The 21,508-nt window shown below is 30.9% G+C and overlaps 3 protein-coding genes and 1 long non-coding RNA gene across 6 annotated transcripts; 3 read left to right on the forward strand and 1 right to left on the reverse strand.

Moving 5' to 3' along the window:
• Positions 1 to 3,536: 3,536 nt before the first annotated feature.
• LOC114372409 (AUGMIN subunit 2-like) lies at positions 3,537 to 7,699 on the forward strand. Of its 2 annotated transcripts, XM_028329942.1 has the most exons (8): positions 3,537 to 3,960; positions 4,707 to 4,752; positions 5,098 to 5,229; positions 5,500 to 5,625; positions 5,781 to 5,885; positions 6,131 to 6,199; positions 6,585 to 6,698; positions 7,227 to 7,699. In XM_028329942.1, exons 3-8 carry the CDS (start codon positions 5,107 to 5,109, stop codon positions 7,509 to 7,511), a joined length of 822 nt encoding a protein of 273 aa, XP_028185743.1. In that variant the 5' UTR covers positions 3,537 to 3,960; positions 4,707 to 4,752; positions 5,098 to 5,106; the 3' UTR covers positions 7,512 to 7,699. The 2 variants fall into 2 exon arrangements, with proteins under 2 accessions (XP_028185743.1, XP_028185744.1); XM_028329943.1 differs by lacking the exons at positions 3,537 to 3,960; positions 4,707 to 4,752 and adding an exon at positions 4,703 to 4,706.
• Positions 7,700 to 9,452: 1,753 nt separating this feature from the next.
• On the forward strand, positions 9,453 to 13,017 carry LOC114372250 (meiotic recombination protein DMC1 homolog). Of its 2 annotated transcripts, XM_028329727.1 has the most exons (15): positions 9,453 to 9,517; positions 9,601 to 9,686; positions 10,069 to 10,160; positions 10,255 to 10,326; positions 10,417 to 10,455; positions 10,615 to 10,672; positions 10,772 to 10,817; positions 10,911 to 10,956; positions 11,276 to 11,337; positions 11,484 to 11,550; positions 11,646 to 11,738; positions 11,839 to 11,907; positions 11,987 to 12,065; positions 12,244 to 12,410; positions 12,703 to 13,017. In XM_028329727.1, the coding sequence occupies exons 1-15, from the start codon at positions 9,501 to 9,503 to the stop codon at positions 12,745 to 12,747; spliced, it is 1,038 nt and encodes a 345-aa protein (XP_028185528.1). In that variant the 5' UTR covers positions 9,453 to 9,500; the 3' UTR covers positions 12,748 to 13,017. The 2 variants fall into 2 exon arrangements, with proteins under 2 accessions (XP_028185528.1, XP_028185529.1); XM_028329728.1 differs by lacking the exon at positions 10,417 to 10,455.
• A 78-nt stretch (positions 13,018 to 13,095) lies between these two features.
• LOC114372252 (stem-specific protein TSJT1) lies at positions 13,096 to 15,694 on the reverse strand. The gene is made up of 4 exons (XM_028329729.1): positions 15,419 to 15,694; positions 14,086 to 14,326; positions 13,877 to 13,997; positions 13,096 to 13,553 (listed from the first exon to the last, which is right to left on the reverse strand). Exons 1-4 carry the CDS (start codon positions 15,616 to 15,618, stop codon positions 13,363 to 13,365), a joined length of 753 nt encoding a protein of 250 aa, XP_028185530.1. The 5' UTR covers positions 15,619 to 15,694; the 3' UTR covers positions 13,096 to 13,362.
• Positions 15,695 to 19,622: 3,928 nt separating this feature from the next.
• Positions 19,623 to 21,271, forward strand: LOC114369660. The gene is made up of 3 exons (XR_003657677.1): positions 19,623 to 19,748; positions 19,835 to 19,887; positions 20,177 to 21,271. It is a non-coding gene; the product is annotated as an uncharacterized LOC114369660 (long non-coding RNA).
• The last annotated feature ends 237 nt before the right edge of the window (positions 21,272 to 21,508 follow it).

Genomic DNA, 21,508 nt, shown 5'->3' on the forward strand with positions numbered 1-21,508 from the left:
TATATACACACGTGTGTTGTTATAATAATTTATACACATAAATTTTAATTATAATATTAAAAATATTTGAATAATAATCATTATGTTACAAAGCTTACATAATTTCTTAATAGTTATAAGAAAAGTATTTGCATGAATAAAATATTGTTTTGTATAATTTTATATTTTTCATACTCTGTAAAAAAAGTAAGTTGAAAGCTATTTTTAGAAAAATATATGTATGCTTGATAAAACAATAATTTTATCAATAAATAAAATAAAATAATAATTTTTCAACTTAATTTATAATATATCATAATGTTATTTGGTTTATTATTTAACGTGTACTAAATATTTGATAAAGCTAAAGTTTATCACGTTATTAATCTATTATGATTTTATCTTATTCTTGTATTCTATTTTATTGAAACCATCAGATACGTCTTAAAAAGAAAAAGTACTTTAAGATCATTTTAGTCACTAAAAGGTTCACCTGAAAGAAAAATATTGTTTACAATGAAACATTTTCTCAGGTATCATCAAAGGATTCATTTAGAATTGTCATTTCTCTTGTAGCATATTATGATAATGATTTGGAATTTTATTAAAAAAAATGAATGTAAAGACAACTTTCTTAACTGCATCTCTACGAAAACATTTATACGCAAACAACATGAGGTTTTATAGATAGTAAACAGGAGCGTTGTTGAAAATTTTATGAATTCGTCACTTGACTTCCACAAATTTTTTTAAGGAAAGTAAAGTGGATCAATATCTCAAGGTTTGTGGGCTTAAATTTATGGGTAGTTTGTTTAAATTTATTTATTGAAATAAGTATTTATTTTATTAAAATAAGTAACTTTTATTTATTAATGTATTTGTCTACCATATTTTTGTTTTTAAAAAATATTTATTTTAAGAAATAAATTTTATTTGTTTTTTAAATAAATGTTTATCTTAAAGTTGTTTTTTATTCTCTGTATAACGAAATGATGGACACATATGACGTAATACAAAGGAGTGACGGACTAATATTTTTGGTGAGCTTAAATCACGTTCTGTTGGTGTGCTATGTGCCATTGCATTATGCCATTGTCAAAAGCATTTTAGACTATGTTGCAATTAATTAAGCAATGTTTCTTTAGTAACAGCTAGTTCAAAATTTCAATTTTTAGGTGGAAAATCATATATATATATATATATATATATATATATATATATATATATATATATATATATATATATATATACGATTGAAAGTCGTGTTTTACACATTCAAGTTTTTGCAATAGAGATTCAAAATAATAAATTATACTGAGAAGAACTAGTAAATTGCACATTAAACATCACAATACATGAATACAACATATATAAAAATAATAATAATACAATAATTTCCCAAAGCAAGAATACAAATTCTAATAAATCTCACTATCTTTAATGACTTTTTTTTACTTAATAATACTTATGTCATTTAATTATAAATTAAATATTATCTCATTTAATTATGAATCGAATAATACTTACTTCATTTAATTATGAATAAAACATTCAATACAAAAATCATATAATCAAGCATAGGTTAAGGAATAATGAAGTCATACTTATTAATTCATGAGCAACTCCATTAATTTATCTTTTAACAAATATTATTGCATATGATGAATAAGTAACTAAAATCCTTTTACATTCAACAATAATATTTCTCAATTATATCGGTTTATTTTTGTCATTTTATCATTTAATTCAAATACTACATGATTAAATTTCATTATAATTACAAAATAAATAGTTGTTAATAGATTCTTGTTTCACTTTCTTTAACATTCATGCATAGTTGTCTCCATAATGTCATTAATAAAACGAATCTTTCTTAATTATCACGAACACACAAACCAATTCCAGTATTATTATGAATTATATGAAAACTATAATTCATGTTGCATTTGAGTCATCCATGCTATGATTTTTGTCACCCTTCAACGACACGATTTTAAGTGTCAATTCTCCTCCATTGATCTTTTATCTTTGCACACTCTTAACTCTAATGAAACTCCTCATTACTTTCCTAAACCTTGTCATTTCTCCTTCTCCATATGCTCCATGGCAAGATATTGATCTTTCATTTCTTCCTATAGTTTTGAAAACAAGGTGAAGAAAAATTTCTTACATGATTCAGTTTGTAACAAGATCTCCTTTAGACAATTGTTTAAGTCAAGCTTCAACCCACGATTTTCATTTTTTGTACACGTAAAAAGCATGTGAATAGTTGTTTCAACTTTAAATTTATATAACAGAAAAATAATGAGATACAATACGCCACTAGAATTCAAAGTTGCTCTAGTTGGAATGTAGCCTCTAGGTATTCTTCATATCAAATTTCTTACTCATGATGAAATATTTGCTTTCTAAATTTCTTACTCATTATCCATTAGCTCATTTATTATCACTCTATACGCACTATTTACTGAATATACTTCATTTGATGTATAATCTCATATTTTAGTGTTTTGTTGATCAACATTTAACAATAATATTCTTAAGATGATCTTCACATCCTCCACTTTAAAATTTTGCTCAAGAAATACGTAGTTCCAACAAAAAGTGTCTTTATCATCAAACTCTCACTTTTAAATCCTCCACCCCACTTAGAGGTGGAGTTCGAATGAGTGCATAATCCTTATGCCTCAACCACAATTCTCCCAAAACATTACCATTCTCCCAATTTCCTAGCTTCCACCTCACACCTTCCTTCAATCCCGTTTTAAAAAAATATAATATGCTTCGCTAAAAATATGATGGGTTATTACACAACCCATAAAATCCCCTTTTAATGATCTAGAGCAGTAATACCATTGTTTTATGCTATTATCTTAAAATTTAAATGAAATCTTATTTTACTTTAAATTCTAACAAATCTCATTATAATTATATTATTATCTTAAAAATTAAATTAAATGTTCTTTTTATAATAGTTTATTTCATTTAAAGTATAATCAAATGATTTTTTGTTTATCAAAAAAAGTTTTAGTAAATTGAGTCTGATGATTCAATATGATCACGGTAGATCTCAAAATTCAAAAAAACATGTTAGTTCTCTATTTTCCGATATACTTATAAATTATTCAGCATCAAACTCCTCACATTAACAATAAAAAACAAACACACATGTCTTTGTTAGATATGAATTTGTTCACCATTGCCAGACCAACATTTATTGGTATAATTAAATGCTTTTAATCTATATAATTATTAGATGACGATATAAATAAGGGAAATAATTTTTTTGGTTAATACATGTGTAAAAAATGATAATTATGCATTACATATAACTTAATTATAAATTAATCTCTATCAAATTAATTTTATTCAACATTACAATTTAATAACAAAAAATCTCACAAACTTAATAACATAACAAAATTATCATACTTTTACATACATAAAGATTAAATTATAATTTTTTTCTTTCAAAGAATAAGTCATCACTAATTTATACAGAACGAAAAATCATATGCCCATATAAAAAAAAGTTTCCCTTAGGTTCACTTTTATTTAATTAATTAATTATTCAAACGTCTTCTTCGAGTTGCCGTTGAAGCGAGGACAATCGGTGAAGGCCTGGAGGGTGAATCACTTCTGATCTGTTCTCCATTGGAAGCCGTCGTCCATTCTGAGTCAGATCGAAAACTCACAGTCACACTCATTACGAGTTGAAATCGTTGGAACCTCGTCGAACAACCATTCAAATTGAGACAGACACACGTGCTCTGACTCGCCGGAATCTCACCGGAAAACAAGTTCGTCGGAACTCAGTTGGCGAACTTGAAATTGACGCTTAGGGCAACTCCAACCAAAAATTCCGTCCAAAACGAGGGAATTCTAAAATTCCCATTCGCTCTCTCTCTCGCTCTTGCAGATTCACGCTCGTTCTCACTCTGGCGGATCGTGGCTCGTTTTCGCTCTCAAGCTTTCTCTCTGGTTCGTCTCTCTCATTCGAATTCTTTTTCTCTCTAGTTCGAATTTCTCACTCGGACTCTCTTTTTCTCTGGTTCGTCTCTCTTTCCTATTGTTTGATTAGGGTTTGATTAAGGTCTAATTCACGATGTTCCTCTTGTTATAGAAAATCTAAGCGATTGAGTTTTTGAATTTGTTGGCTTATGTGCAGGGCCAGCCTTGAACACCTGTGTGTTAGATTTCACCCCTCTGTGTGTTTAGTTAATTTGGGGATTTGTATAGATTTCTGCAACAATGATTATTCATGCTCATCATGATCTAAAATAATATTCGCTCGAATGGAATTGTAAATATTTATGTCTTCTTCCCTGTGTTGATGCATTTTACATGGCTTTATAAATTATAAACAATATCTTTTCTTTTTTGTTAGATATCTGAATCTGATACACAGCACAATATTGTGAACTTTATGACTTGATTAAATTTTATGAATAAACTCCTTACAATTTTGTAGAAAAAATTATCTGTAGGCTGTCATATTATCATATATGTCTAACATTATGCTGATATATCAATCTAGATCATATATAACTTTCATTATGCAGATTAATGGAGTAAGATAAAATAGTTCTGGATTTCCTTCATCAGTGGTGATTTTGCTTTGAGATGTCATTTTTGAGCATAACACAATTATGCTAGAAAGTGGCAGGCTTTTCTTTTTCTTTTATTTTCTTCTTTTGCTTTGCTTATACATTTCTCATATTTTGCAGGTTGAAGCTGAAGAGTAACCTGAGATATCCAAGGATTATTTTGCAGGTCGTGCATGTTATTATTGTTATGGTATCCAGTGTCTGTTGTCCCAGTGTTTTTTTTAGTGTTTAGTTAGTGTTAATTCTGAATTAAATGGCTTGGTGACTTAATGGAATTTAAGTCTCTTTGATAGCTTATGAGTCATAACACTTATGTTTTGATGTGTTTATCTGCTATTGTAAAATTCCTAGCCACAAACATATAGAACTAACCACCACCCGCAGAGCCTGCAATCCAGTGGCTTATATAATTGCTCATAAAAATAATTTTCAACGCCTGTTTAGTTTTACTTTCTTTTTAAATTCAGGTGGAATTTTAATTAAAAACCTGCTGCTGTTCTGTTTGTGTTAGAATTTGAAAATGTCAATGGCAAGCGAATCAAGCTGGGTCGGGAGGAAGCCAGTGAAACGCATTGGGGGAATGTCCGATGCTCTTTCAATTGCAGCCGATCTTGGTTTCTCCTTGTCCCCTCCCCCATCCCAGGTACCATGCTATATTTGAAAATTGCTGGCAACACACTCTCTAACATACTCTTATAAACACATTCTTTATTGTTAGCTGAAATTTATTAGAAATTACAGAATTCTATGGGTCCCACTACTTGTCTGATGAATCCATTGATGGTTTTGTAGTTTCCAATAAATTTTAACCAGTAGATGAGAGTGTGCTGGTAGCATTCCTCATATATATTTTATCCTCCAATTCGCACTATTTGTTTGGCAAATTGTGGCATGTTATTGTCTTTCTTTCTAGGAAGGACTTCAGAATTCATCCCCCACAACTGGGGAAAAGGGTGAGGACTTGATCAGGGTTTTGAGAGAACTGACTACCGTCCAAAGAAAAATTGCAGATTTGCAAGTTGAACTTCAAGGTCGAAAGGTTAGCCTTTTAGCCATTCCAGTTGTATCTGGACCATCTGATGTTTCCTAGTTGGTTAAGAATTAATTTTCTGACATAAGTAAAACCAATTCCTTCTTTTGATGTTATTTTAACTTGTATCTGTCTACTCATCTAGAGATTTGTAAAATTTTTAGGATGACAAAAATGTTGCACATTTGACTCATGTGAGTGAAATGGAAAAGAAGATTGAGACATTGGCAAGGATTACTACTATACTCAAAGATGTTATTCAGAACAAGGTAATGTAATCTGCCCACTTTAGCTACCACTGCTTTAGTGCATCACAATCAGGTTTTCCAGGTTTAGTTTATTATTCTAAGCATCTATACAATATAAAAGAATTTCTTAACAAGTATCATTTTATGCTTTCGTATCCTCTTGTTCTCTTTTCCTGCTTAACAGTAGTTGGGGCTTATGTGATCCAGATATAACTAGACAACTATTATGTGCTTTCTGAGATTATTTCAATGCCAAAATTTTGCAGGATCGCATTATAGCTCGCCTACAGCAGCCATATTCCCTTGATTGCATTCCTGTTGAAGCAGAATATCAGGTTGGCTTAATTTATTTTTTCCCCCCACTGTGTTAGTGGCATTTCTCATTGGTATACATTTTCTTATTTTGTGTTTCATTCCTGTGTTTGCTAAATGAAGTCTATAATGTGATATTTCACTACTTTGCTTGAATAAAGGATGTTAACTAATTTTAAACCTTAAATATTTTTTTCCTATACATTCACCTAGTTATCCAATTGAAATTACAAATTTTAATCTTGGGGTCAATAACAAATTAGTTCTAAATTCTAACATCACCATATATCCTCACTACCAACTTTAGTAGAAAATTGATGTAAATGTTGAACTATTATTGAGTGTAAATTTTAATCAATGCAAGACAAGCATTGTAATGCCTGTGTCATATTTCTCTAATTTGTGCAGAAACAATTCTCTGAACTACTGATGAAGGCAGCTAGTGATTATGGTGCTTTGACAGCATCAGTGGCAGATTTTCAGTGGAGTCAGAATTTCAAGGAACCTCCTTCAGTTTGGGGGGTATGCTTCTACATTCCTTTTATTGTTTTAAGCTAGTCTTGATTAGATATTAGTTCATTCTGTTTCCATTAATTATGTCTCAACTTGTTAACCAATTTGCATCCATAGACCCTAGTTTTAACCTTCTCTTTTGCGTTGCTTACCTACCTTTAGTATTATAATTTATAAATGCTATTTGAAAGCATCAAGAATATGACTCAGTGAGTAATTACAAGTCTATTTAAGTCCACTTTGACACTCAAATTTCTTCAAGTCCGATCAACTAACCTGCAGTACTATAAATGGAGTTTAAAATAGTTTAATGAAATCACTGACATGTGAAAATAAACCTGTAAGTTCTTTAATTCTTATTTTGAGCATAAGAAACTAATTTTAATGTCTGTTACATGTTCTGAAGGTTATGCATTCTATCACATTTCATTAAGTGTTTCCCAATGCAAACAAAGTGCACAGGCATGTGTATGACCATCCCTTTTTTGTGTTTGCTACTTTCATTTTAAATGAAATTATTCTTTATTGTTTCTTCAGGAAATGCTTCGGCCCATTCCTGTAGCTTTGGCATCTTGCACTCGGTTCTTTGAAGCCATGTCTGCCACAAGAGAGTCATTTGCATCACTTCAAAAACTGAGAGTTGGCCATTTTGATTCCCCTCTATCTCGAACACCAGCTGTAGATTCTTCCCAAAGAGTATCGGGAGTTTCTGATTATCTAACACCACCTCCATGGAAAACTGAAACGAACTTTGATGACTTGGGTATCAGAAACCAAAGGAGACAACATCTAGATCAGCAGGTGGAGGATCTAAACAGCTAGGTAAATGAGATCCATCAGAATATTTGTACAAGCCTAAGGATCTTGTCTTGCCGTCCCTCATTTAAAGAAGAGTGTTACATAGATATCAAACATACTCTCTGTATCATTTGTGTGATATATCATACTTCAATTATTTTTGCAAATCAATTATGCCATTGTTGGTTTAGAATTATATATTTTTTGAGTCACTAGAACTAGCGTCACAACTGATGTGTTAAATTCTCTAATGGTTTTGCCAATGCTGCAAGGCTAAAAATCCGGGTTGAATAATTTAAGGTAACTTATGCAACTACCACTTTAGATATATAATAAAATAAAATTGCCTAACTTGTTTTTAAAAATAAAGATTTTTGTAACATTAATGATAAAAAAAAATTAATTTGTATGTCATGTTTGATATTCATGATTTAACTTAGAATTTTGTAAAATCTAATATAAAATTATGAGATGAGACTCGGAATCTTCCATAATTTATGACATCTTACAAAACTAAGATAAAATCAAACTAATAATTTTTTTTTTCCAATGGACAGCTAAAATAGAATTGGAACAGTAAATATGTTTGTTAGGCTGTCTGCACGCAAAAGCCAATTCCTGCCGTAAATCTCTGCAGTGAGGCATTCTGTTGGACAGTGTTCTGCGGCTTGGAGCTAAAATTTTCGATTCCCTCTACTTTAAAAGCATTACCACGTCAATGCACGTGCATGTCAAGGTCAAAGAGTAAATTGGTTCCAATTGAAGAATATCTTGTGTCCAGCTCTCTGTTGATACAGCAAAATGAATTTCATCTATCTTCCGTGAGTAAACAAGTTCAATTTGTGCTTAAATTTGTTTTATGAAGAGTGCAACCTGAAGCATTGAAAACAATGAAAGGCATCTTGAAATAATGAAATCATATATCTTAGATGTAGACCTCCATCCCCGTTAAAAAGAAAGTACACTATTTTGGGTGATGGACTCAATGACTTTAAAGAGAGAAATTTACGTACGCTGACTTTTCCTTATTTTTTTTTATAAGTAAACAACAACTTAAATAATAGTTTATATAAGTGAATATCAACTTAAACAAATCGCTCGCAACTCACTTTCCTTCTTTAAAGTCATTGAATCCTTGCCAATTATTTTGTGAGTATTTGTAAATTTAACTTTGAATTATTTTGATTTTATAAAATTAATTTTAGTAAAAAGTGAGTTGAAATTGAAATCATTTATGTTTATATTTTTTTCTCAATTTCGTATTAAAGTTTAAGATAAAACTTTTAACAGAGTAAGAGTTATATTTATTTTCATTTTTATTGAAATATATGTTTTTAGGAGTAATTTTAATTTTGGTTAAAAATCAACAAACAACTGTTTTTTTTTTCTTTTGCAAAATCTCATTAGACACGGTGTCGTAGAACCAAACATATAATTACTAATACGGATATTACTCATTTTAGAATTATGCTGATAATTAATCGATTAATTATAACTTTGCTCTCATTTATATTTTTTTCATTTCTCTTTATATTGCCCTCTTCATTTTACATCAAAGTATCCAAAAAGTGTGACTTTGATTAAATTATATATACCAACCTTTTTTTTATAAAAAAAACCTTTCAAATTGAAAGACTACAAATCAGTGTGGATTTTTACGTGACAGATAATATTATAATTTCGGTAAAATTATAATTTGGTCATTTACTTTTTTTTATTTAGTCTTCTGTTTTATTTATTAATTTTGATAACATATTTCTTATTTTTATTTCAATTTGATCTTATTTGTCACAAATTTATTTAACACAAAATACACACGGACAGATAAAGCAAATGAAAATGCAATAAAAGAAAATAGCGGGATCGCTAACCGTTTGCTTTAACGAGCATCATCTTATTCTCGTTTCCCGCTCTATATATATTGATTCCCTCACTTCTTCAGACCTCATTTATAATTCAAAAACCTCTCTCTCAATTCTTCAGGCACCTTCAAAATTTCTCTCTAGAGTCACGATGCTTGCGACGCTCAAGTAAGTCACAAAATCCATTACTATTTCTTCTCCATCTCAGAATTTCAATTCTACCTCACAATTTGCTCGCCAATGACTTTCAGATCCGAAGAGTCCAGTGGTCAGTTACAGCTCGTCGAACGAGAAGACATAGACGACGATGAAGATCTCTTCGAAGCCATCGACAAACGTATATTCATTCTCTCAACTCTGTTTTCTCGTTCGTTTTCGTCGTTCTTCTATTTTCTGTATCGACGCACTAAAAGCCGATATCTGTATTTAGCATCTCTCCGCTCTTCGTTCTGAGCGTTTATTTTGCTTTCAGTTTCTCTGCTCCTAGCTGAGAGTTTTTGTTAGATTCACATTTTCACCGAACAAATCGTTACGATCGTAAAACCTTCATCCTCAGCGGTCTTTATTTTCCTTCTCTCCGGTGTCCGGTTCTTCTGAAAATTTAGCTAAACATACTGTTTCACCGAACAACGATCTATATGAAATCCACAATACCTTACTCGTTTGAATATTAGAAAACACGTTTTGTCTTCGGTTCACAACAATATGCATCTACGCAGTGATTGCTCAAGGCATCAATGCCGGAGATGTGAAGAAGCTTCAGGACGCAGGGATATATACTTGCAATGGCTTGATGATGCACACGAAGAAGGTTTAACTTAAAACACATCTCTGATTTGAATATCTATGGACGTGTGGTTACTCTGCACTTCAATTGCTAACATAATTTTGTTATATTTTCGTAGAATTTGACTGGAATCAAAGGTCTATCCGAGGCTAAGGTTGATAAGATCTGCGAGGCTGCTGAGAAGCTTGTGGTAAGGAGTCGTAATACATGAAATATAAGTTAGTTCATAATACTATTTCAAGTTTTCAACTCTTCATAATTTGACCTTCCTGCGATGCAGAATTTCGGTTATATTACCGGAAGTGATGCTCTGCTCAAAGTACGTTGTTTATTGTGTTAGGAAGTTTTTTGAATTATGCATTCGATTTAGATCTGCATGTCCTAAACGTTTTAGAAATTTAGGTGGCTTCCGTTAAGCTTAACTCATCTTAATTAGTTTTACTTTTATCGAGTATTTATTTATCCAATGTTACTACAGAGAAAGTCAGTGATCCGAATTACTACTGGAAGTCAAGCGCTTGATGAATTGCTAGGAGGTAGCTTAACGCTGAGAATTTCTTTCTTACTACTGTCTTGAAATTTGACTGTGTAATATGCTATAAATATTTTGTCTCTGAAATTTTCTTTTTAAAAAGGCGGGGTCGAGACATCGGCAATTACAGAGGCGTTTGGAGAATTCCGGTGAGAACACAACTCATATCTGGATTCGGATAGATTCGACTCATTTTGAATTTCATAAGTTCATTCTGAGGATATTGATTTATTATGTTTCAGATCTGGGAAAACACAGCTAGCTCACACTCTCTGTGTTTCCACTCAGGTTTTCTTCTATCCTGCATCCTTGATCATGACATATTATGACATGTTAGGTCTTAATTACTATAAACTAGTGTTTGTAAATGAAACTGTTCTCTCATGTTTTCTTGTAACCTATAGCCTTAGGATAGGTGAACACTGTTGAACTTAGTTGAATTGCCACTATTTTTCTTTTTTTCTTTTTCTCTAGCACATTTTTCTATTATTGTATGCATATTGTAGCTTCTTAAACACCAAATTTGGTATGCGTACGGTGCTAGTCATATTTTCACGCACACTGAAATATTTGGTGTATACAACTGACCTTTCCTGACCCCTCCCAGCTGCCAACTAATATGCGTGGAGGCAACGGAAAAGTTGCTTACATTGACACAGAAGGAACTTTGTATGTTTTTCTCTCTTTGCATTTAAATAAATATTTAAGAACTTATAGTCACCTCTGCATCGATAACTTGTGAATTGTGATTGTTTTTTCAACCGATATCGTCCAAATTTTACCAATGTTTCCCGTTCATTGACAAATAACTGTAGCCGACCAGACCGAATTGTTCCCATAGCTGAGAGATTTGGCATGGATCCTGGGGCTGTACTGGACAATGTAAGTTTACTTCGTTTCAAATATATCATAATGGGTTCTGAAGGAAAGTAGTTTGGTGTTGACACCTAAACATTTTCTGTTTGTGATTGTACAAGATTATATATGCTCGTGCCTACACTTATGAGCATCAGTACAACCTCCTCCTTGGTTTGGCTGCAAAAATGTCCGAAGAACCATTCAGACTTCTGGTGAGGTCTTACTAACCAAGTAACAAAGTTATCTTCCTATGCACTATGCAGTTTGCAATATCATGGGATATGGACAGTTGACCAAATTGATTTTTGGCAGATTGTGGATTCGGTGATTGCTCTGTTTCGAGTGGACTTCTCAGGAAGAGGAGAGCTTGCAGATCGCCAGGTCTGTCATTTACATGCACTTAAAATAAAAGCCCCTTCTCCCTATGTAAACTTCTACTGACTTGAACAACCATTTGCAGCAAAAATTGGCACAGATGCTTTCTCGATTAATAAAGATAGCTGAGGAATTTAATGTTGCCGTCTATATGACAAATCAGGGTAAGCGATTTAAGTTTTTTATTGGGATTGATTTTTCACTCCCAACTTCCAATTGATTGTTTTGAAGCTGTTGTTTATAACAAGCAACAGCATCATCATTTGATTATTAGTTGTAGCTTTTATGAGAAGACCAAAGGCATATTGTTTATCTACTCTACATTGTGAGTTTTGGTTGCAGTCATATCTGATCCAGGAGGTGGCGTGTTTGTAACTGATCCAAAGAAACCAGCAGGAGGGCATGTGCTAGCCCATGCAGCCACGGTAAGGTTGATGTTCAGAAAAGGGAAAGGGGAACAGCGCATTTGCAAAGTGTTTGACGCCCCCAACCTGCCAGAGGCTGAAGCAATATCCTTTACCTGAGTTTTTGCTCCTTTAAAATAATCTATTCGTTGAACAAAACATGCCTGTAGTTAACTCAAAGTTAGTGGTTTAAAATCCGCCACAAATCTGTAGTTACGAAATTATGGTGGTTAAAACAATATGAAATTAGCTTACACATACGTAGAAATTAGCTTCTAAATAACCAGCCTCATTAGTTAATTTTTAAAATGGGGGCGAAAACATTATCATACTTAGAAATAACCAGCCAGATCAGCAATACCTCTACTATCCGCGTGTTTTTTCTTGACAGAGTTACGTGTTCCAGATAACAGCAGGGGGCATTGCAGACGCTAAGGACTAAAGAGTCGCTTCTGAGTTGTGACTTCTGGGCCGAATCCACAAAAGAAACAGTAGTGGCTGAATATTTCTGGTAACCTTAATCTTCCAGATATTTGCTACAGTCTGTATGAAAAGTGTTGTTCCTTGAACACTTTTACTATTTTCCAGTGATATGATATGAGTTCCCCTTAGTTATACTTATACACGTTTCCTTTATTGTAAGTTGCGATACATTTTGCAATTTGAACGTTTCACAAACATTGAAAATCTTGCTGCAAGTTTCTACTTTCTAGAGAGAGTCTATTTTTGACATTATATTCATCACCTTGATAGTTTAGGTAAGGCACAGATAAGGCTAAATAAAACGAGATAAAACAAAGGCGGTAAATAATCATTTGGATGAACCTGTCCGCAAGTTTATATTATTACAAGATAAGTGCGAAGGGAGTATGAGCTTAACCATTTGCTTCAAAGCAACTTTGTATAACTTCATGAAATCATGTCAGATTCAGTAAATAAATTAATATGATAAGCAAAGCCTCAAAGTTATCATAATATGGGAACAGGTCCAGAACTTGCAGCCGAGTGCAGCTATGATAAAATAAAAGCCCATAATTCAAACAGAATAGAGTCGCAATCAGATATTATTTGACCAGTTAGCAGCACTCCCAACCCTTGGCATGCCAGTTGCTTCCTTCTTAGCCTCAGCATCCACCTTGAAAGTTGCACCACACACCTGTCCGGAACTGTCAACCCTTGGTACAGGCTTCACCTCATTCAGTGGATGCTCAAAACTGCTCAAACCTCCGGATGTTGAAAAGAAAAATCCTGAACATGGGATAATATATGTTATTTCTTGCATAGACCATTGAATATCCGATTAGGAAGAAACGTGAACAGTGAACAGTAAATTAACCTTGAAATGAAAGGGATAATTGCAAAGTAAACAATAATATTGAGAAACCAAAGAAAATATCAATTGTAAAACAACTTACAAAATGTCAGAGCACTTGCATTTCCCATTTTCAATCCATTGAACTTGTCATTCTTTTCTTCAACTTAACTTACTTTTAAATTTTAATATAGTTGTACAATTTTTAAAGGAGTGAAACAGAGGGGTCTTATACAGTGACCACAAGTCTTATTATTACCTTTGGGGAATGGTGCGTAAGATTTCCCACAGCTCTTAGTTACGATCTCTGTCTCATCTGAGAAAACGAGATTTCCATCAGCATCAGTTCCCCAGACAAAGGGAACACTCCCATCAGCATCCTGTAAAAGATCAGGATATGTATGCCAGGTTAGAGAAGAAAACCATTCACAAATATGACATGGAAATTTTGAAAAGAGAATAACTCACCGCAGCAACAAATGCAGTCTTAGAACCACTGTCATACAGAATAAATGCAAATTTGCCTTGGAAGTCTCTCACAACCTGAGCAGCAGGATAGGGACCACGATCTCTTAGAGTCCTGTATGCTTCAATGATAATGATCACCTCAGTTGCTGTTTTGTTCAATCCATATTGTTGCTTAAGGTTAGCAACATTCTCAAGATGACCTTGAAACAAACAGAAAATGTCATCCACGACTGCAAACAGCCTGCCAACATAAGACAACCAACATATTAATTGATTTTCAAGAAAAGAGTAATCTTTAACAACTTTATAGGCTTTTATAGCATCTAATTTCCTTCATAAAATCAGATTATAAGAATTCAGCATAAGGTCATTCCACTGTTCAAAGCGAAAGCAGAGCAGAAATTTCATCTTAACATTGGAGAGGAAAGATTAGGTAAGTATTGCTCTAAGGCCTAAGCAGAACAGTAACCTTGTGATATATGAACTTTTTATCTCATTTGAATTACTAAAATAACAATAACAAGAAGCAACAGAAAATGGTTAAGCCCAAGGTAGAAAGATTATAAATAGCAATCCAAACTATCTTAGAGTGCCTTCTACTGGTGGGAAGGGAGAGCAAAAGGATGGGTGAGAATCCACAGTTAATATACTAACAAAATATATCTTAAGATCTGCGAAAGAATAAAAGAAAAAAAAAAAAGTAATATATCATACCCAAATAACCATCAAGGAGAATCTAAAGGATTTTTATATATGGTATAGCATGGGTTACTACTTTTTTTCTTTTGTCTTGTATTCAGTTTTAAGGCCATCAATAGAAACAAGATAGATAATGCCAGAACCGAAAAAAAATCATACTCGGAATCACGTGCATGCTAATAAAATAAGGAAATCATATCCACTATCATCATAAAACTAGGCGGCCAAACCTGATGTTCGGCCAAATTAAGGTCAGCATAAAGAAAACAACTTTAAAAAACATCATAAAGCCACAAGAATCCAAGATTTTCCATTAACCAATAATAACCTAATGCTACAATAAGATGCCAAGCAACACAAAAGATTCAACGACACACCCTTATCCTAATAAGTGTGAGGTTTAAACTTACAAACATGAACGAATATACACAGATTAAATTTACCAACACAGCAAGGAAGTCAACTGGGTTTATAGAAAAGATTTCAACTTTAATCTCCCTTCAACTCGAACGAGCACCCCATAAGGACAAAAAGAAAAACCCAAATCAAGAAAAAAATGAGTCTTTTTTTTTGGATCCAAAAATGATGAGAAAATAAGAGATATTGAAGAAAAAGGAAAAAGAAAGTGAAGGACCTTGGGAGGAGGGGGTTCTGTTTGTGAAGAGAATAGGCCAAGAGACCGGAAGAGCCAAGGTTAACGGTGACGGAACCAGGGTGAACGGAAGAGAAGTGCTCTGCGAGAAAACCGTCTTTTAGGGCTGAGACGGAATTTGAGTGAGGGCTCTGAAGACCCTCTGGGCTCTTTGCCACCGATTTGTCGAAAACAGCCAGCATTTTTCGTTGATTGGATGTGAAAGAAAGCGAAGAACGGAATGAACGTTAGTCAGCAGTTGAAAGAAGATGCTAAACATTGTGCGATGCGATGTGGTTAATAAAAGCTTCTCTGTAATAGAACGTCTCTTCTCTTGTTGCCCATTTTGCCCCTTCATTTTGGGATATTTCTTAATTTTTTTTAGAATTTTTCTATCACCAAACTCCAAAGGCCAATGCCCATCCTACGTTCACACTTTGCAAATTCCAATGATGATTCTTGGCGTTTGTTTTTTTTTTTTTCTTTTCAGGAAAATCATTTTTGACCAAAAAAATACAGTAATATTTTCAAAAGTATATGATATTACGATTAAAGTTTATATTTTTTCTAGGTTAGATATTGGTGTCCTTTAATTTATTAGATCAAAAAATAATTTTGATTGCTTATAATGCGTGACTAACCCAAAGAATAAAGTTTAATTTTAAGATGTTGTTAGTATAAATTTGAGTTTAATAGATAAATGTTTTTTTCGGTTAATCAATTAAAATATTATTTTTATATGATTTTTATACTGTCACTTTTAAAATTATTTAATGTGATCAATTGGCTTGATTATGTGTTCTATCCTTGGTTGAATTGGGAGCGAAAACCGATAAAGTTTATCATTCAGCGCAACAAATATATCCAATAATTAATAAAATAACCTACGTGATACATATCGATAAATTTGTCATTGAAATAATTGTCAACGTGATCATCTATCATTGACAACATAAGGATATATTTATCATATAATATTTTATTGACTTTTCGTCTTTCCACTTCGTTGACAAATGTGTCCTGGGAAATGAAAATACAAAATTTAGTCTACAGATATATTCGATGTCAACTTTTGTTCATCATCGTTAATAAAATAGTGAAGATTCAAAGAAGTGAAATATATGATATATTTATCTTTTATTTATAGTAGAATGTGATTAATTATTATAGTTTGAAAATAATTATAATGATTGGTACATTGTTACAATGTTTATTTTGGTAAACTGGTATAATGTTTATTTTAGATAATTTATATTGTGACAGACAAATTATGATTGATAATCAATATTATTATTATTATTATGTTTACTAATATATTTTTTTAAGTGATTATTGTAATATTATGTTTGTAATGATAAAAAATGGGAAAATTTTACCCTAAAATTATATTTTACTCTTAAATGAAATGAAATTTCGGATAGAAACATACTGATATTTAGGTTCAATAAAAAATTACTTACATTTTCGTCCAATAATGATAATTTATTGACATTTTGATTCAATAGAACGTACTGACATTTATGTTCAAAAATGGCATCTTATTGACATTTTCATCAAATCTAGTCAACATGATCACATTAACAATCATTTTAGTGATAAATTCGTCTTTTTGTGTCACATAGATTATTTTATTAACAATGATGAACAAAAGTTAACGATCAAATATATTTATTGTACTTTTTACACTTCGAGGACTAAATTTTATATTTTCATCTTTCAAGTTAACGATCAAGTAACTATTAACCTTTTTATTATAAAAAAATTTAATATAAAAATGTGTATGATAATTATGATAAATAAAAAAAGTAGTTATGTTAAAGAATTATGATTTTCAAGATTCATAATTATCATGAATGATAATTTGTGGACATGAACAAATTTTCTTGCATAAAAAAGTTAAAAAAAATGACAGTTATATATAATTTATATAAAAAAAATTATAATTTTACTATCCTAATTTTAAGTGGAATGAAATTAACTCTAAATTATAGGGTAACATATGTAAACCGGCAAGTCTCACGCAATTTAGGGCGTTTGTTAATGTGTTATTCATTAGAGAGAAAAGCAGATGGCATCTTATTGTTGAATTGTTTTTCACACCAATATTTTCAACCTACCACATTTCAAATTTCAAATTCAATAATTTAATTTTTATTAAAGATTACAACGAGCTACAAGGTTTTTCACATCGTTCGATCTTAAAGTTTGACCATGAGGTATTTTTAGTAAGTTCTAAATTCTTACATTTTAAAGTACTCACGGATAATTTGCTAAGTGACACTATGCGATTAATTTATTACATTTTGATTTTGTGCCTTATTTATACTTTCAACTTTGTAAGCCAGTAGAATTGGATAAATAGTGTGTTAAAATATGAATTGTAAGAGTGAAAGTGGGTTCACGTTGTCTTGTGAATGGCTGTTGATTATTTGTTGCAATGTGCATTAAATAATTCACGTCCATTTCTCATTGTTTCCAACGTGGAAAGGAGATAATTTCTTACACTCTATGTTGTACATGGGTTGGTATCTCTGTGCCAGTTTATAAATATAATTATGTTGTTTAGCTGACAAAAAAAATTGGATAAATAGTAAAAGATTAGGCAGACAGAATATAAGTTCAAATTTCATTACCACAATTATAACAAAAAGAAAATTGATCTCTATATTATATAGAGTATGTGACATATTTTGTTTTTTTTCGTTGATGGTACCATTCTTTAGTTTTTTTTTTTAATAAAATGCTCTCATATTTTTGTAATTGGGATAATTTTTTTCTCGGGTATATATATGACCCTAACTAAACTTTCATAATTATTTTCAACATTTTTCAATATTACCCACATATAATATCAAATAAAATGTTTATTACTTTTATGAATGTAAACAATAGGATTTGCATATTTGAAACGGTGATTACATTTAAAAAAAAAGTTTAAAATTATAAATGGCAAGTACTTTATTTGTTTTTCTATTTTCATGCTATAACTAGTACTGTATGCTAAATATAAGTGTAGGAAAAATTGTTGTTTATTAGGAGTGGTCATGCTGAATAAGTCTATTTTTTATGTTACTTAAGTTGAAATCTTAAGATTATTAAATTTTAGAAGCAAAGTTGATTCAATCAAAGCAATCGATAATATATTGAACAATATATTAGATTAATTCGATTTATTAACATAATCTATCAATCTTAATATTATGTATAATAAAAATTTAGAATTAAAAATATAAAACTAAATTTAAAATTATTTTGCAATATTTTTTTTATCAATGTCAATATAATATTATTTTATGCAAAATATTATCTATTAAATTAAAGAAGTCTTATTATTGACATGCATAATTTTTTAAAGAATATACTTTAATCAAGTTGAGTTAGGATGGTTTATAACATGCATGCTTGGTTTCATATTTTAAATGTGATTTTTTTACATTTTAGATCTGATTTTAAGAAGTTAATGTTTATAATTGTTATTTCTCAAATGTAGTTTCTTCATTTTTATGAGTTTTCAAATACACTATTGAATTATTAAAGACAAGACAAATCATGAGCGCTCATAATGTTGCTTACCAACATATTACTCCTATGTTGTAATATTAATTTCTTTAAAAAATGGTATATTAATAAATTTAATAATTTGAGTTTTTTTTGTATGTACTAAAAAAGAGGCAAACAAAATAATAATATAAGAAGATGATTTTTTAAAAATTTAATTATAATATATTAACAGTGTAATTTTGTATATGTTTAATCATAAATTATTATATATGATAATAAAATTTATTATGACTACTTAAAAAATAATAGTTAAAATAATTTATAATTAGTTAGCGTAATAATAGAGGAAAATTTAATTCTTGAATTGTTTATATGGATTAAAAAAAAAACTTTCTGTATTATAAAAGACTACAGAAGTGAGGAGGCATGCTATCAACAATTGAAATGTGTATGTATAGTCTGTTATTTCCTATTTTTTAAAACAGAAAAGCAATAAAAACTTGTTTGATAATAGTTGATTTAAAAAACTGTTTTCAAAACTAAATATCTCTTAGTTTTTAAAACCAGAAAATCAAAATATCTCTTAAGGTGTTTTTGTTTGTATCTTTAGTTTTCTATTACTCACGTGTTCTCTTATACTTAACTTCTATTCTTTGAAAATCAGTTTTCGAAAATTATCTATAGAATAGATTTTAAAACAAAAAAACAAAACTCAATCAAAGTATCAAACACACCTTTAGTTTCTTTATATTGTTTTCTTCTTCTACACTTTCTGTGCACCCTTTAGTGTTCCATAAGAAATTATTTTTTGGTATCATGTAACATTTCTCAGGTACACACAAACTCATTCTATTTTAATTGTTTCATTCTTTTCTTCTTTGCATATGATTTAGATGAAGATTGCAAGATTGTTTCCAGGATTAGGCAAAGATCGTCGTGGACATGGATTCAAGCATCTCGATCTCCAGCAGGTATACACATATTATAAAACCTTTCTAATATTAAATTGTGTGAAAATAACCAACGTGGGTGTTACACTAATTAATTATGCGTTTATTCTAAATCAAGAACCTTTCTTTCTTTCATAGAACAAGAATGTTTGTAACTAAATTACGTTCCAAGATTATGAATCCCCTTCTTTCAATTTCACCGATTAATTAATTTTGTAAATTCTTGAAAAAAGATTTGCACTAATTGCTAAGGGATTTCTGGGTCGAATTTCTGAATGATTAATTTGGGTTTGTGTTGTTATAATTGCAGTGTGAGAAATTTAAGGAATTTGGAGCACCTGAGTTTCATCATGACTGCGCGAAGGAACTCGAAATTCATAGTGAGTTCAAAGTCTGTTAGGTGGCCCTATTCATAACACGTGTGAAAGGTAAGTGTGCATATAGACCCACATGAAGAGGTGCAATTAATTAAGTAAGGATGTTGGATCAAGAACGTAGATCAATTAGGAAAAAACACATTTTCTTGGATTAGTCTATTTTGTTCATAAGGGTCTTAAGTTTGAGTATAAATAAATTATTTTGGCTGCTCATAATATATTTTCATATAAGTTATTTAGGACCTAGGGGAAAATTGTAGGTTTTGCACTTATGCTTAGTTTAATACATGTGCAATTTTGCTTTTCAAATTTATTTGTAGTTTCCTATAAGCTTAACTTGGTTGAAATAGTGTATTTCACCTTTTCTTTCTTGTATTTTAGATAATTTCATCCGTTTGGAATTTGAGTCTAATTTCCTTACTTAGTTAAATAGTGAATCAAGGGAAGATCTAAAGAATTCAATCATACTCATGGGCTCATGGGTTTGTCCTTCAGCCGGAATTGGATTTTTATTTTACCAAGATTTACTATTATTTATAAAGAGAAGGAATTTTTTCACATTTTTTTCCTATAAAATATCAATTGATCAGTAATTATACTGAAATTCAAATTAAAGTATGAGTTAGATGTATGGAAATGGATCTCTCCATTTCCTTTTCTTTTTCTGTTTTTTTTTTTGAGAGAACAAATGTCGCTCTCTATAGTGTAGGTATCATCTTAATTTTTTTAGAGTTTATGAAATGGAGGAAAAAAAATGGAGAGATGTATTTCTTGTATTAGATGTTGGAATTTTTGCTAATAACGTCGTGATGTTTTTTCTTTCATTTTTTAAATTTTAGGTGTATCTGAACATTTTAAGGAAATGATATACGTATCCGTACTCTCTTCAATCTTAATTTACATAAGGATATAATTACTGATCAGTTTGTTTTTTTACAAATTATAAAAATGTTTACTTCCTTTGACTATGAGCAATGTTTTTTAGATATCTTATATTTTTAAACACACTATGAATGACATTTCTTATTATTCCCAATCTCTCTTATCACGTATATCATATATACTCATACTTATATTTTTTGTTCATTAGATGTTGAATAATGAAATACATAGACTTGGTAAAAAATTCTGATTCTGTAGACCTTACACCCTTTTCAATTAAGCAGCCATAGCCAGATTATAATGCATATCAAACTACCAAAACATAGGGGAGGGGGTGATACACACTAGTTCAACAAAGTGGCTTAAAGCTTCTACAAAACTAC

Source organism: Glycine soja, chromosome 10 (assembly GCF_004193775.1).
Source record: "Glycine soja cultivar W05 chromosome 10, ASM419377v2, whole genome shotgun sequence".
Lineage (NCBI taxonomy): Eukaryota > Viridiplantae > Streptophyta > Magnoliopsida > Fabales > Fabaceae > Glycine > Glycine soja.

Excerpts from the sequence above, each read along its gene's own strand:
- LOC114372409 (XM_028329942.1), top strand. The coding sequence starts at position 5,107 with ATGTCAATGGCAAGCGAATCAAGCTGGGTCGGGAGGAAGCCAGTGAAA. Across the intron at positions 5,230-5,499 it reads TGTCCCCTCCCCCATCCCAG|GAAGGACTTCAGAATTCATC; the intron begins GTACCATGCTAT and ends CTTTCTTTCTAG. Across the intron at positions 6,699-7,226 it reads AACCTCCTTCAGTTTGGGGG|GAAATGCTTCGGCCCATTCC; the intron begins GTATGCTTCTAC and ends TTGTTTCTTCAG.
- LOC114372250 (XM_028329727.1), top strand. Across the intron at positions 10,818-10,910 it reads GAGGCGTTTGGAGAATTCCG|ATCTGGGAAAACACAGCTAG; the intron begins GTGAGAACACAA and ends ATTATGTTTCAG. Across the intron at positions 11,739-11,838 it reads AAGAACCATTCAGACTTCTG|ATTGTGGATTCGGTGATTGC; the intron begins GTGAGGTCTTAC and ends GATTTTTGGCAG.
- LOC114372252 (XM_028329729.1), bottom strand. The coding sequence starts at position 15,618 with ATGCTGGCTGTTTTCGACAAATCGGTGGCAAAGAGCCCAGAGGGTCTT. Across the intron at positions 13,998-14,085 it reads AGACTGCATTTGTTGCTGCG|GATGCTGATGGGAGTGTTCC; the intron begins GTGAGTTATTCT and ends GATCTTTTACAG. Across the intron at positions 13,554-13,876 it reads TTACGCACCATTCCCCAAAG|GATTTTTCTTTTCAACATCC; the intron begins GTAATAATAAGA and ends TCCCATGTTCAG.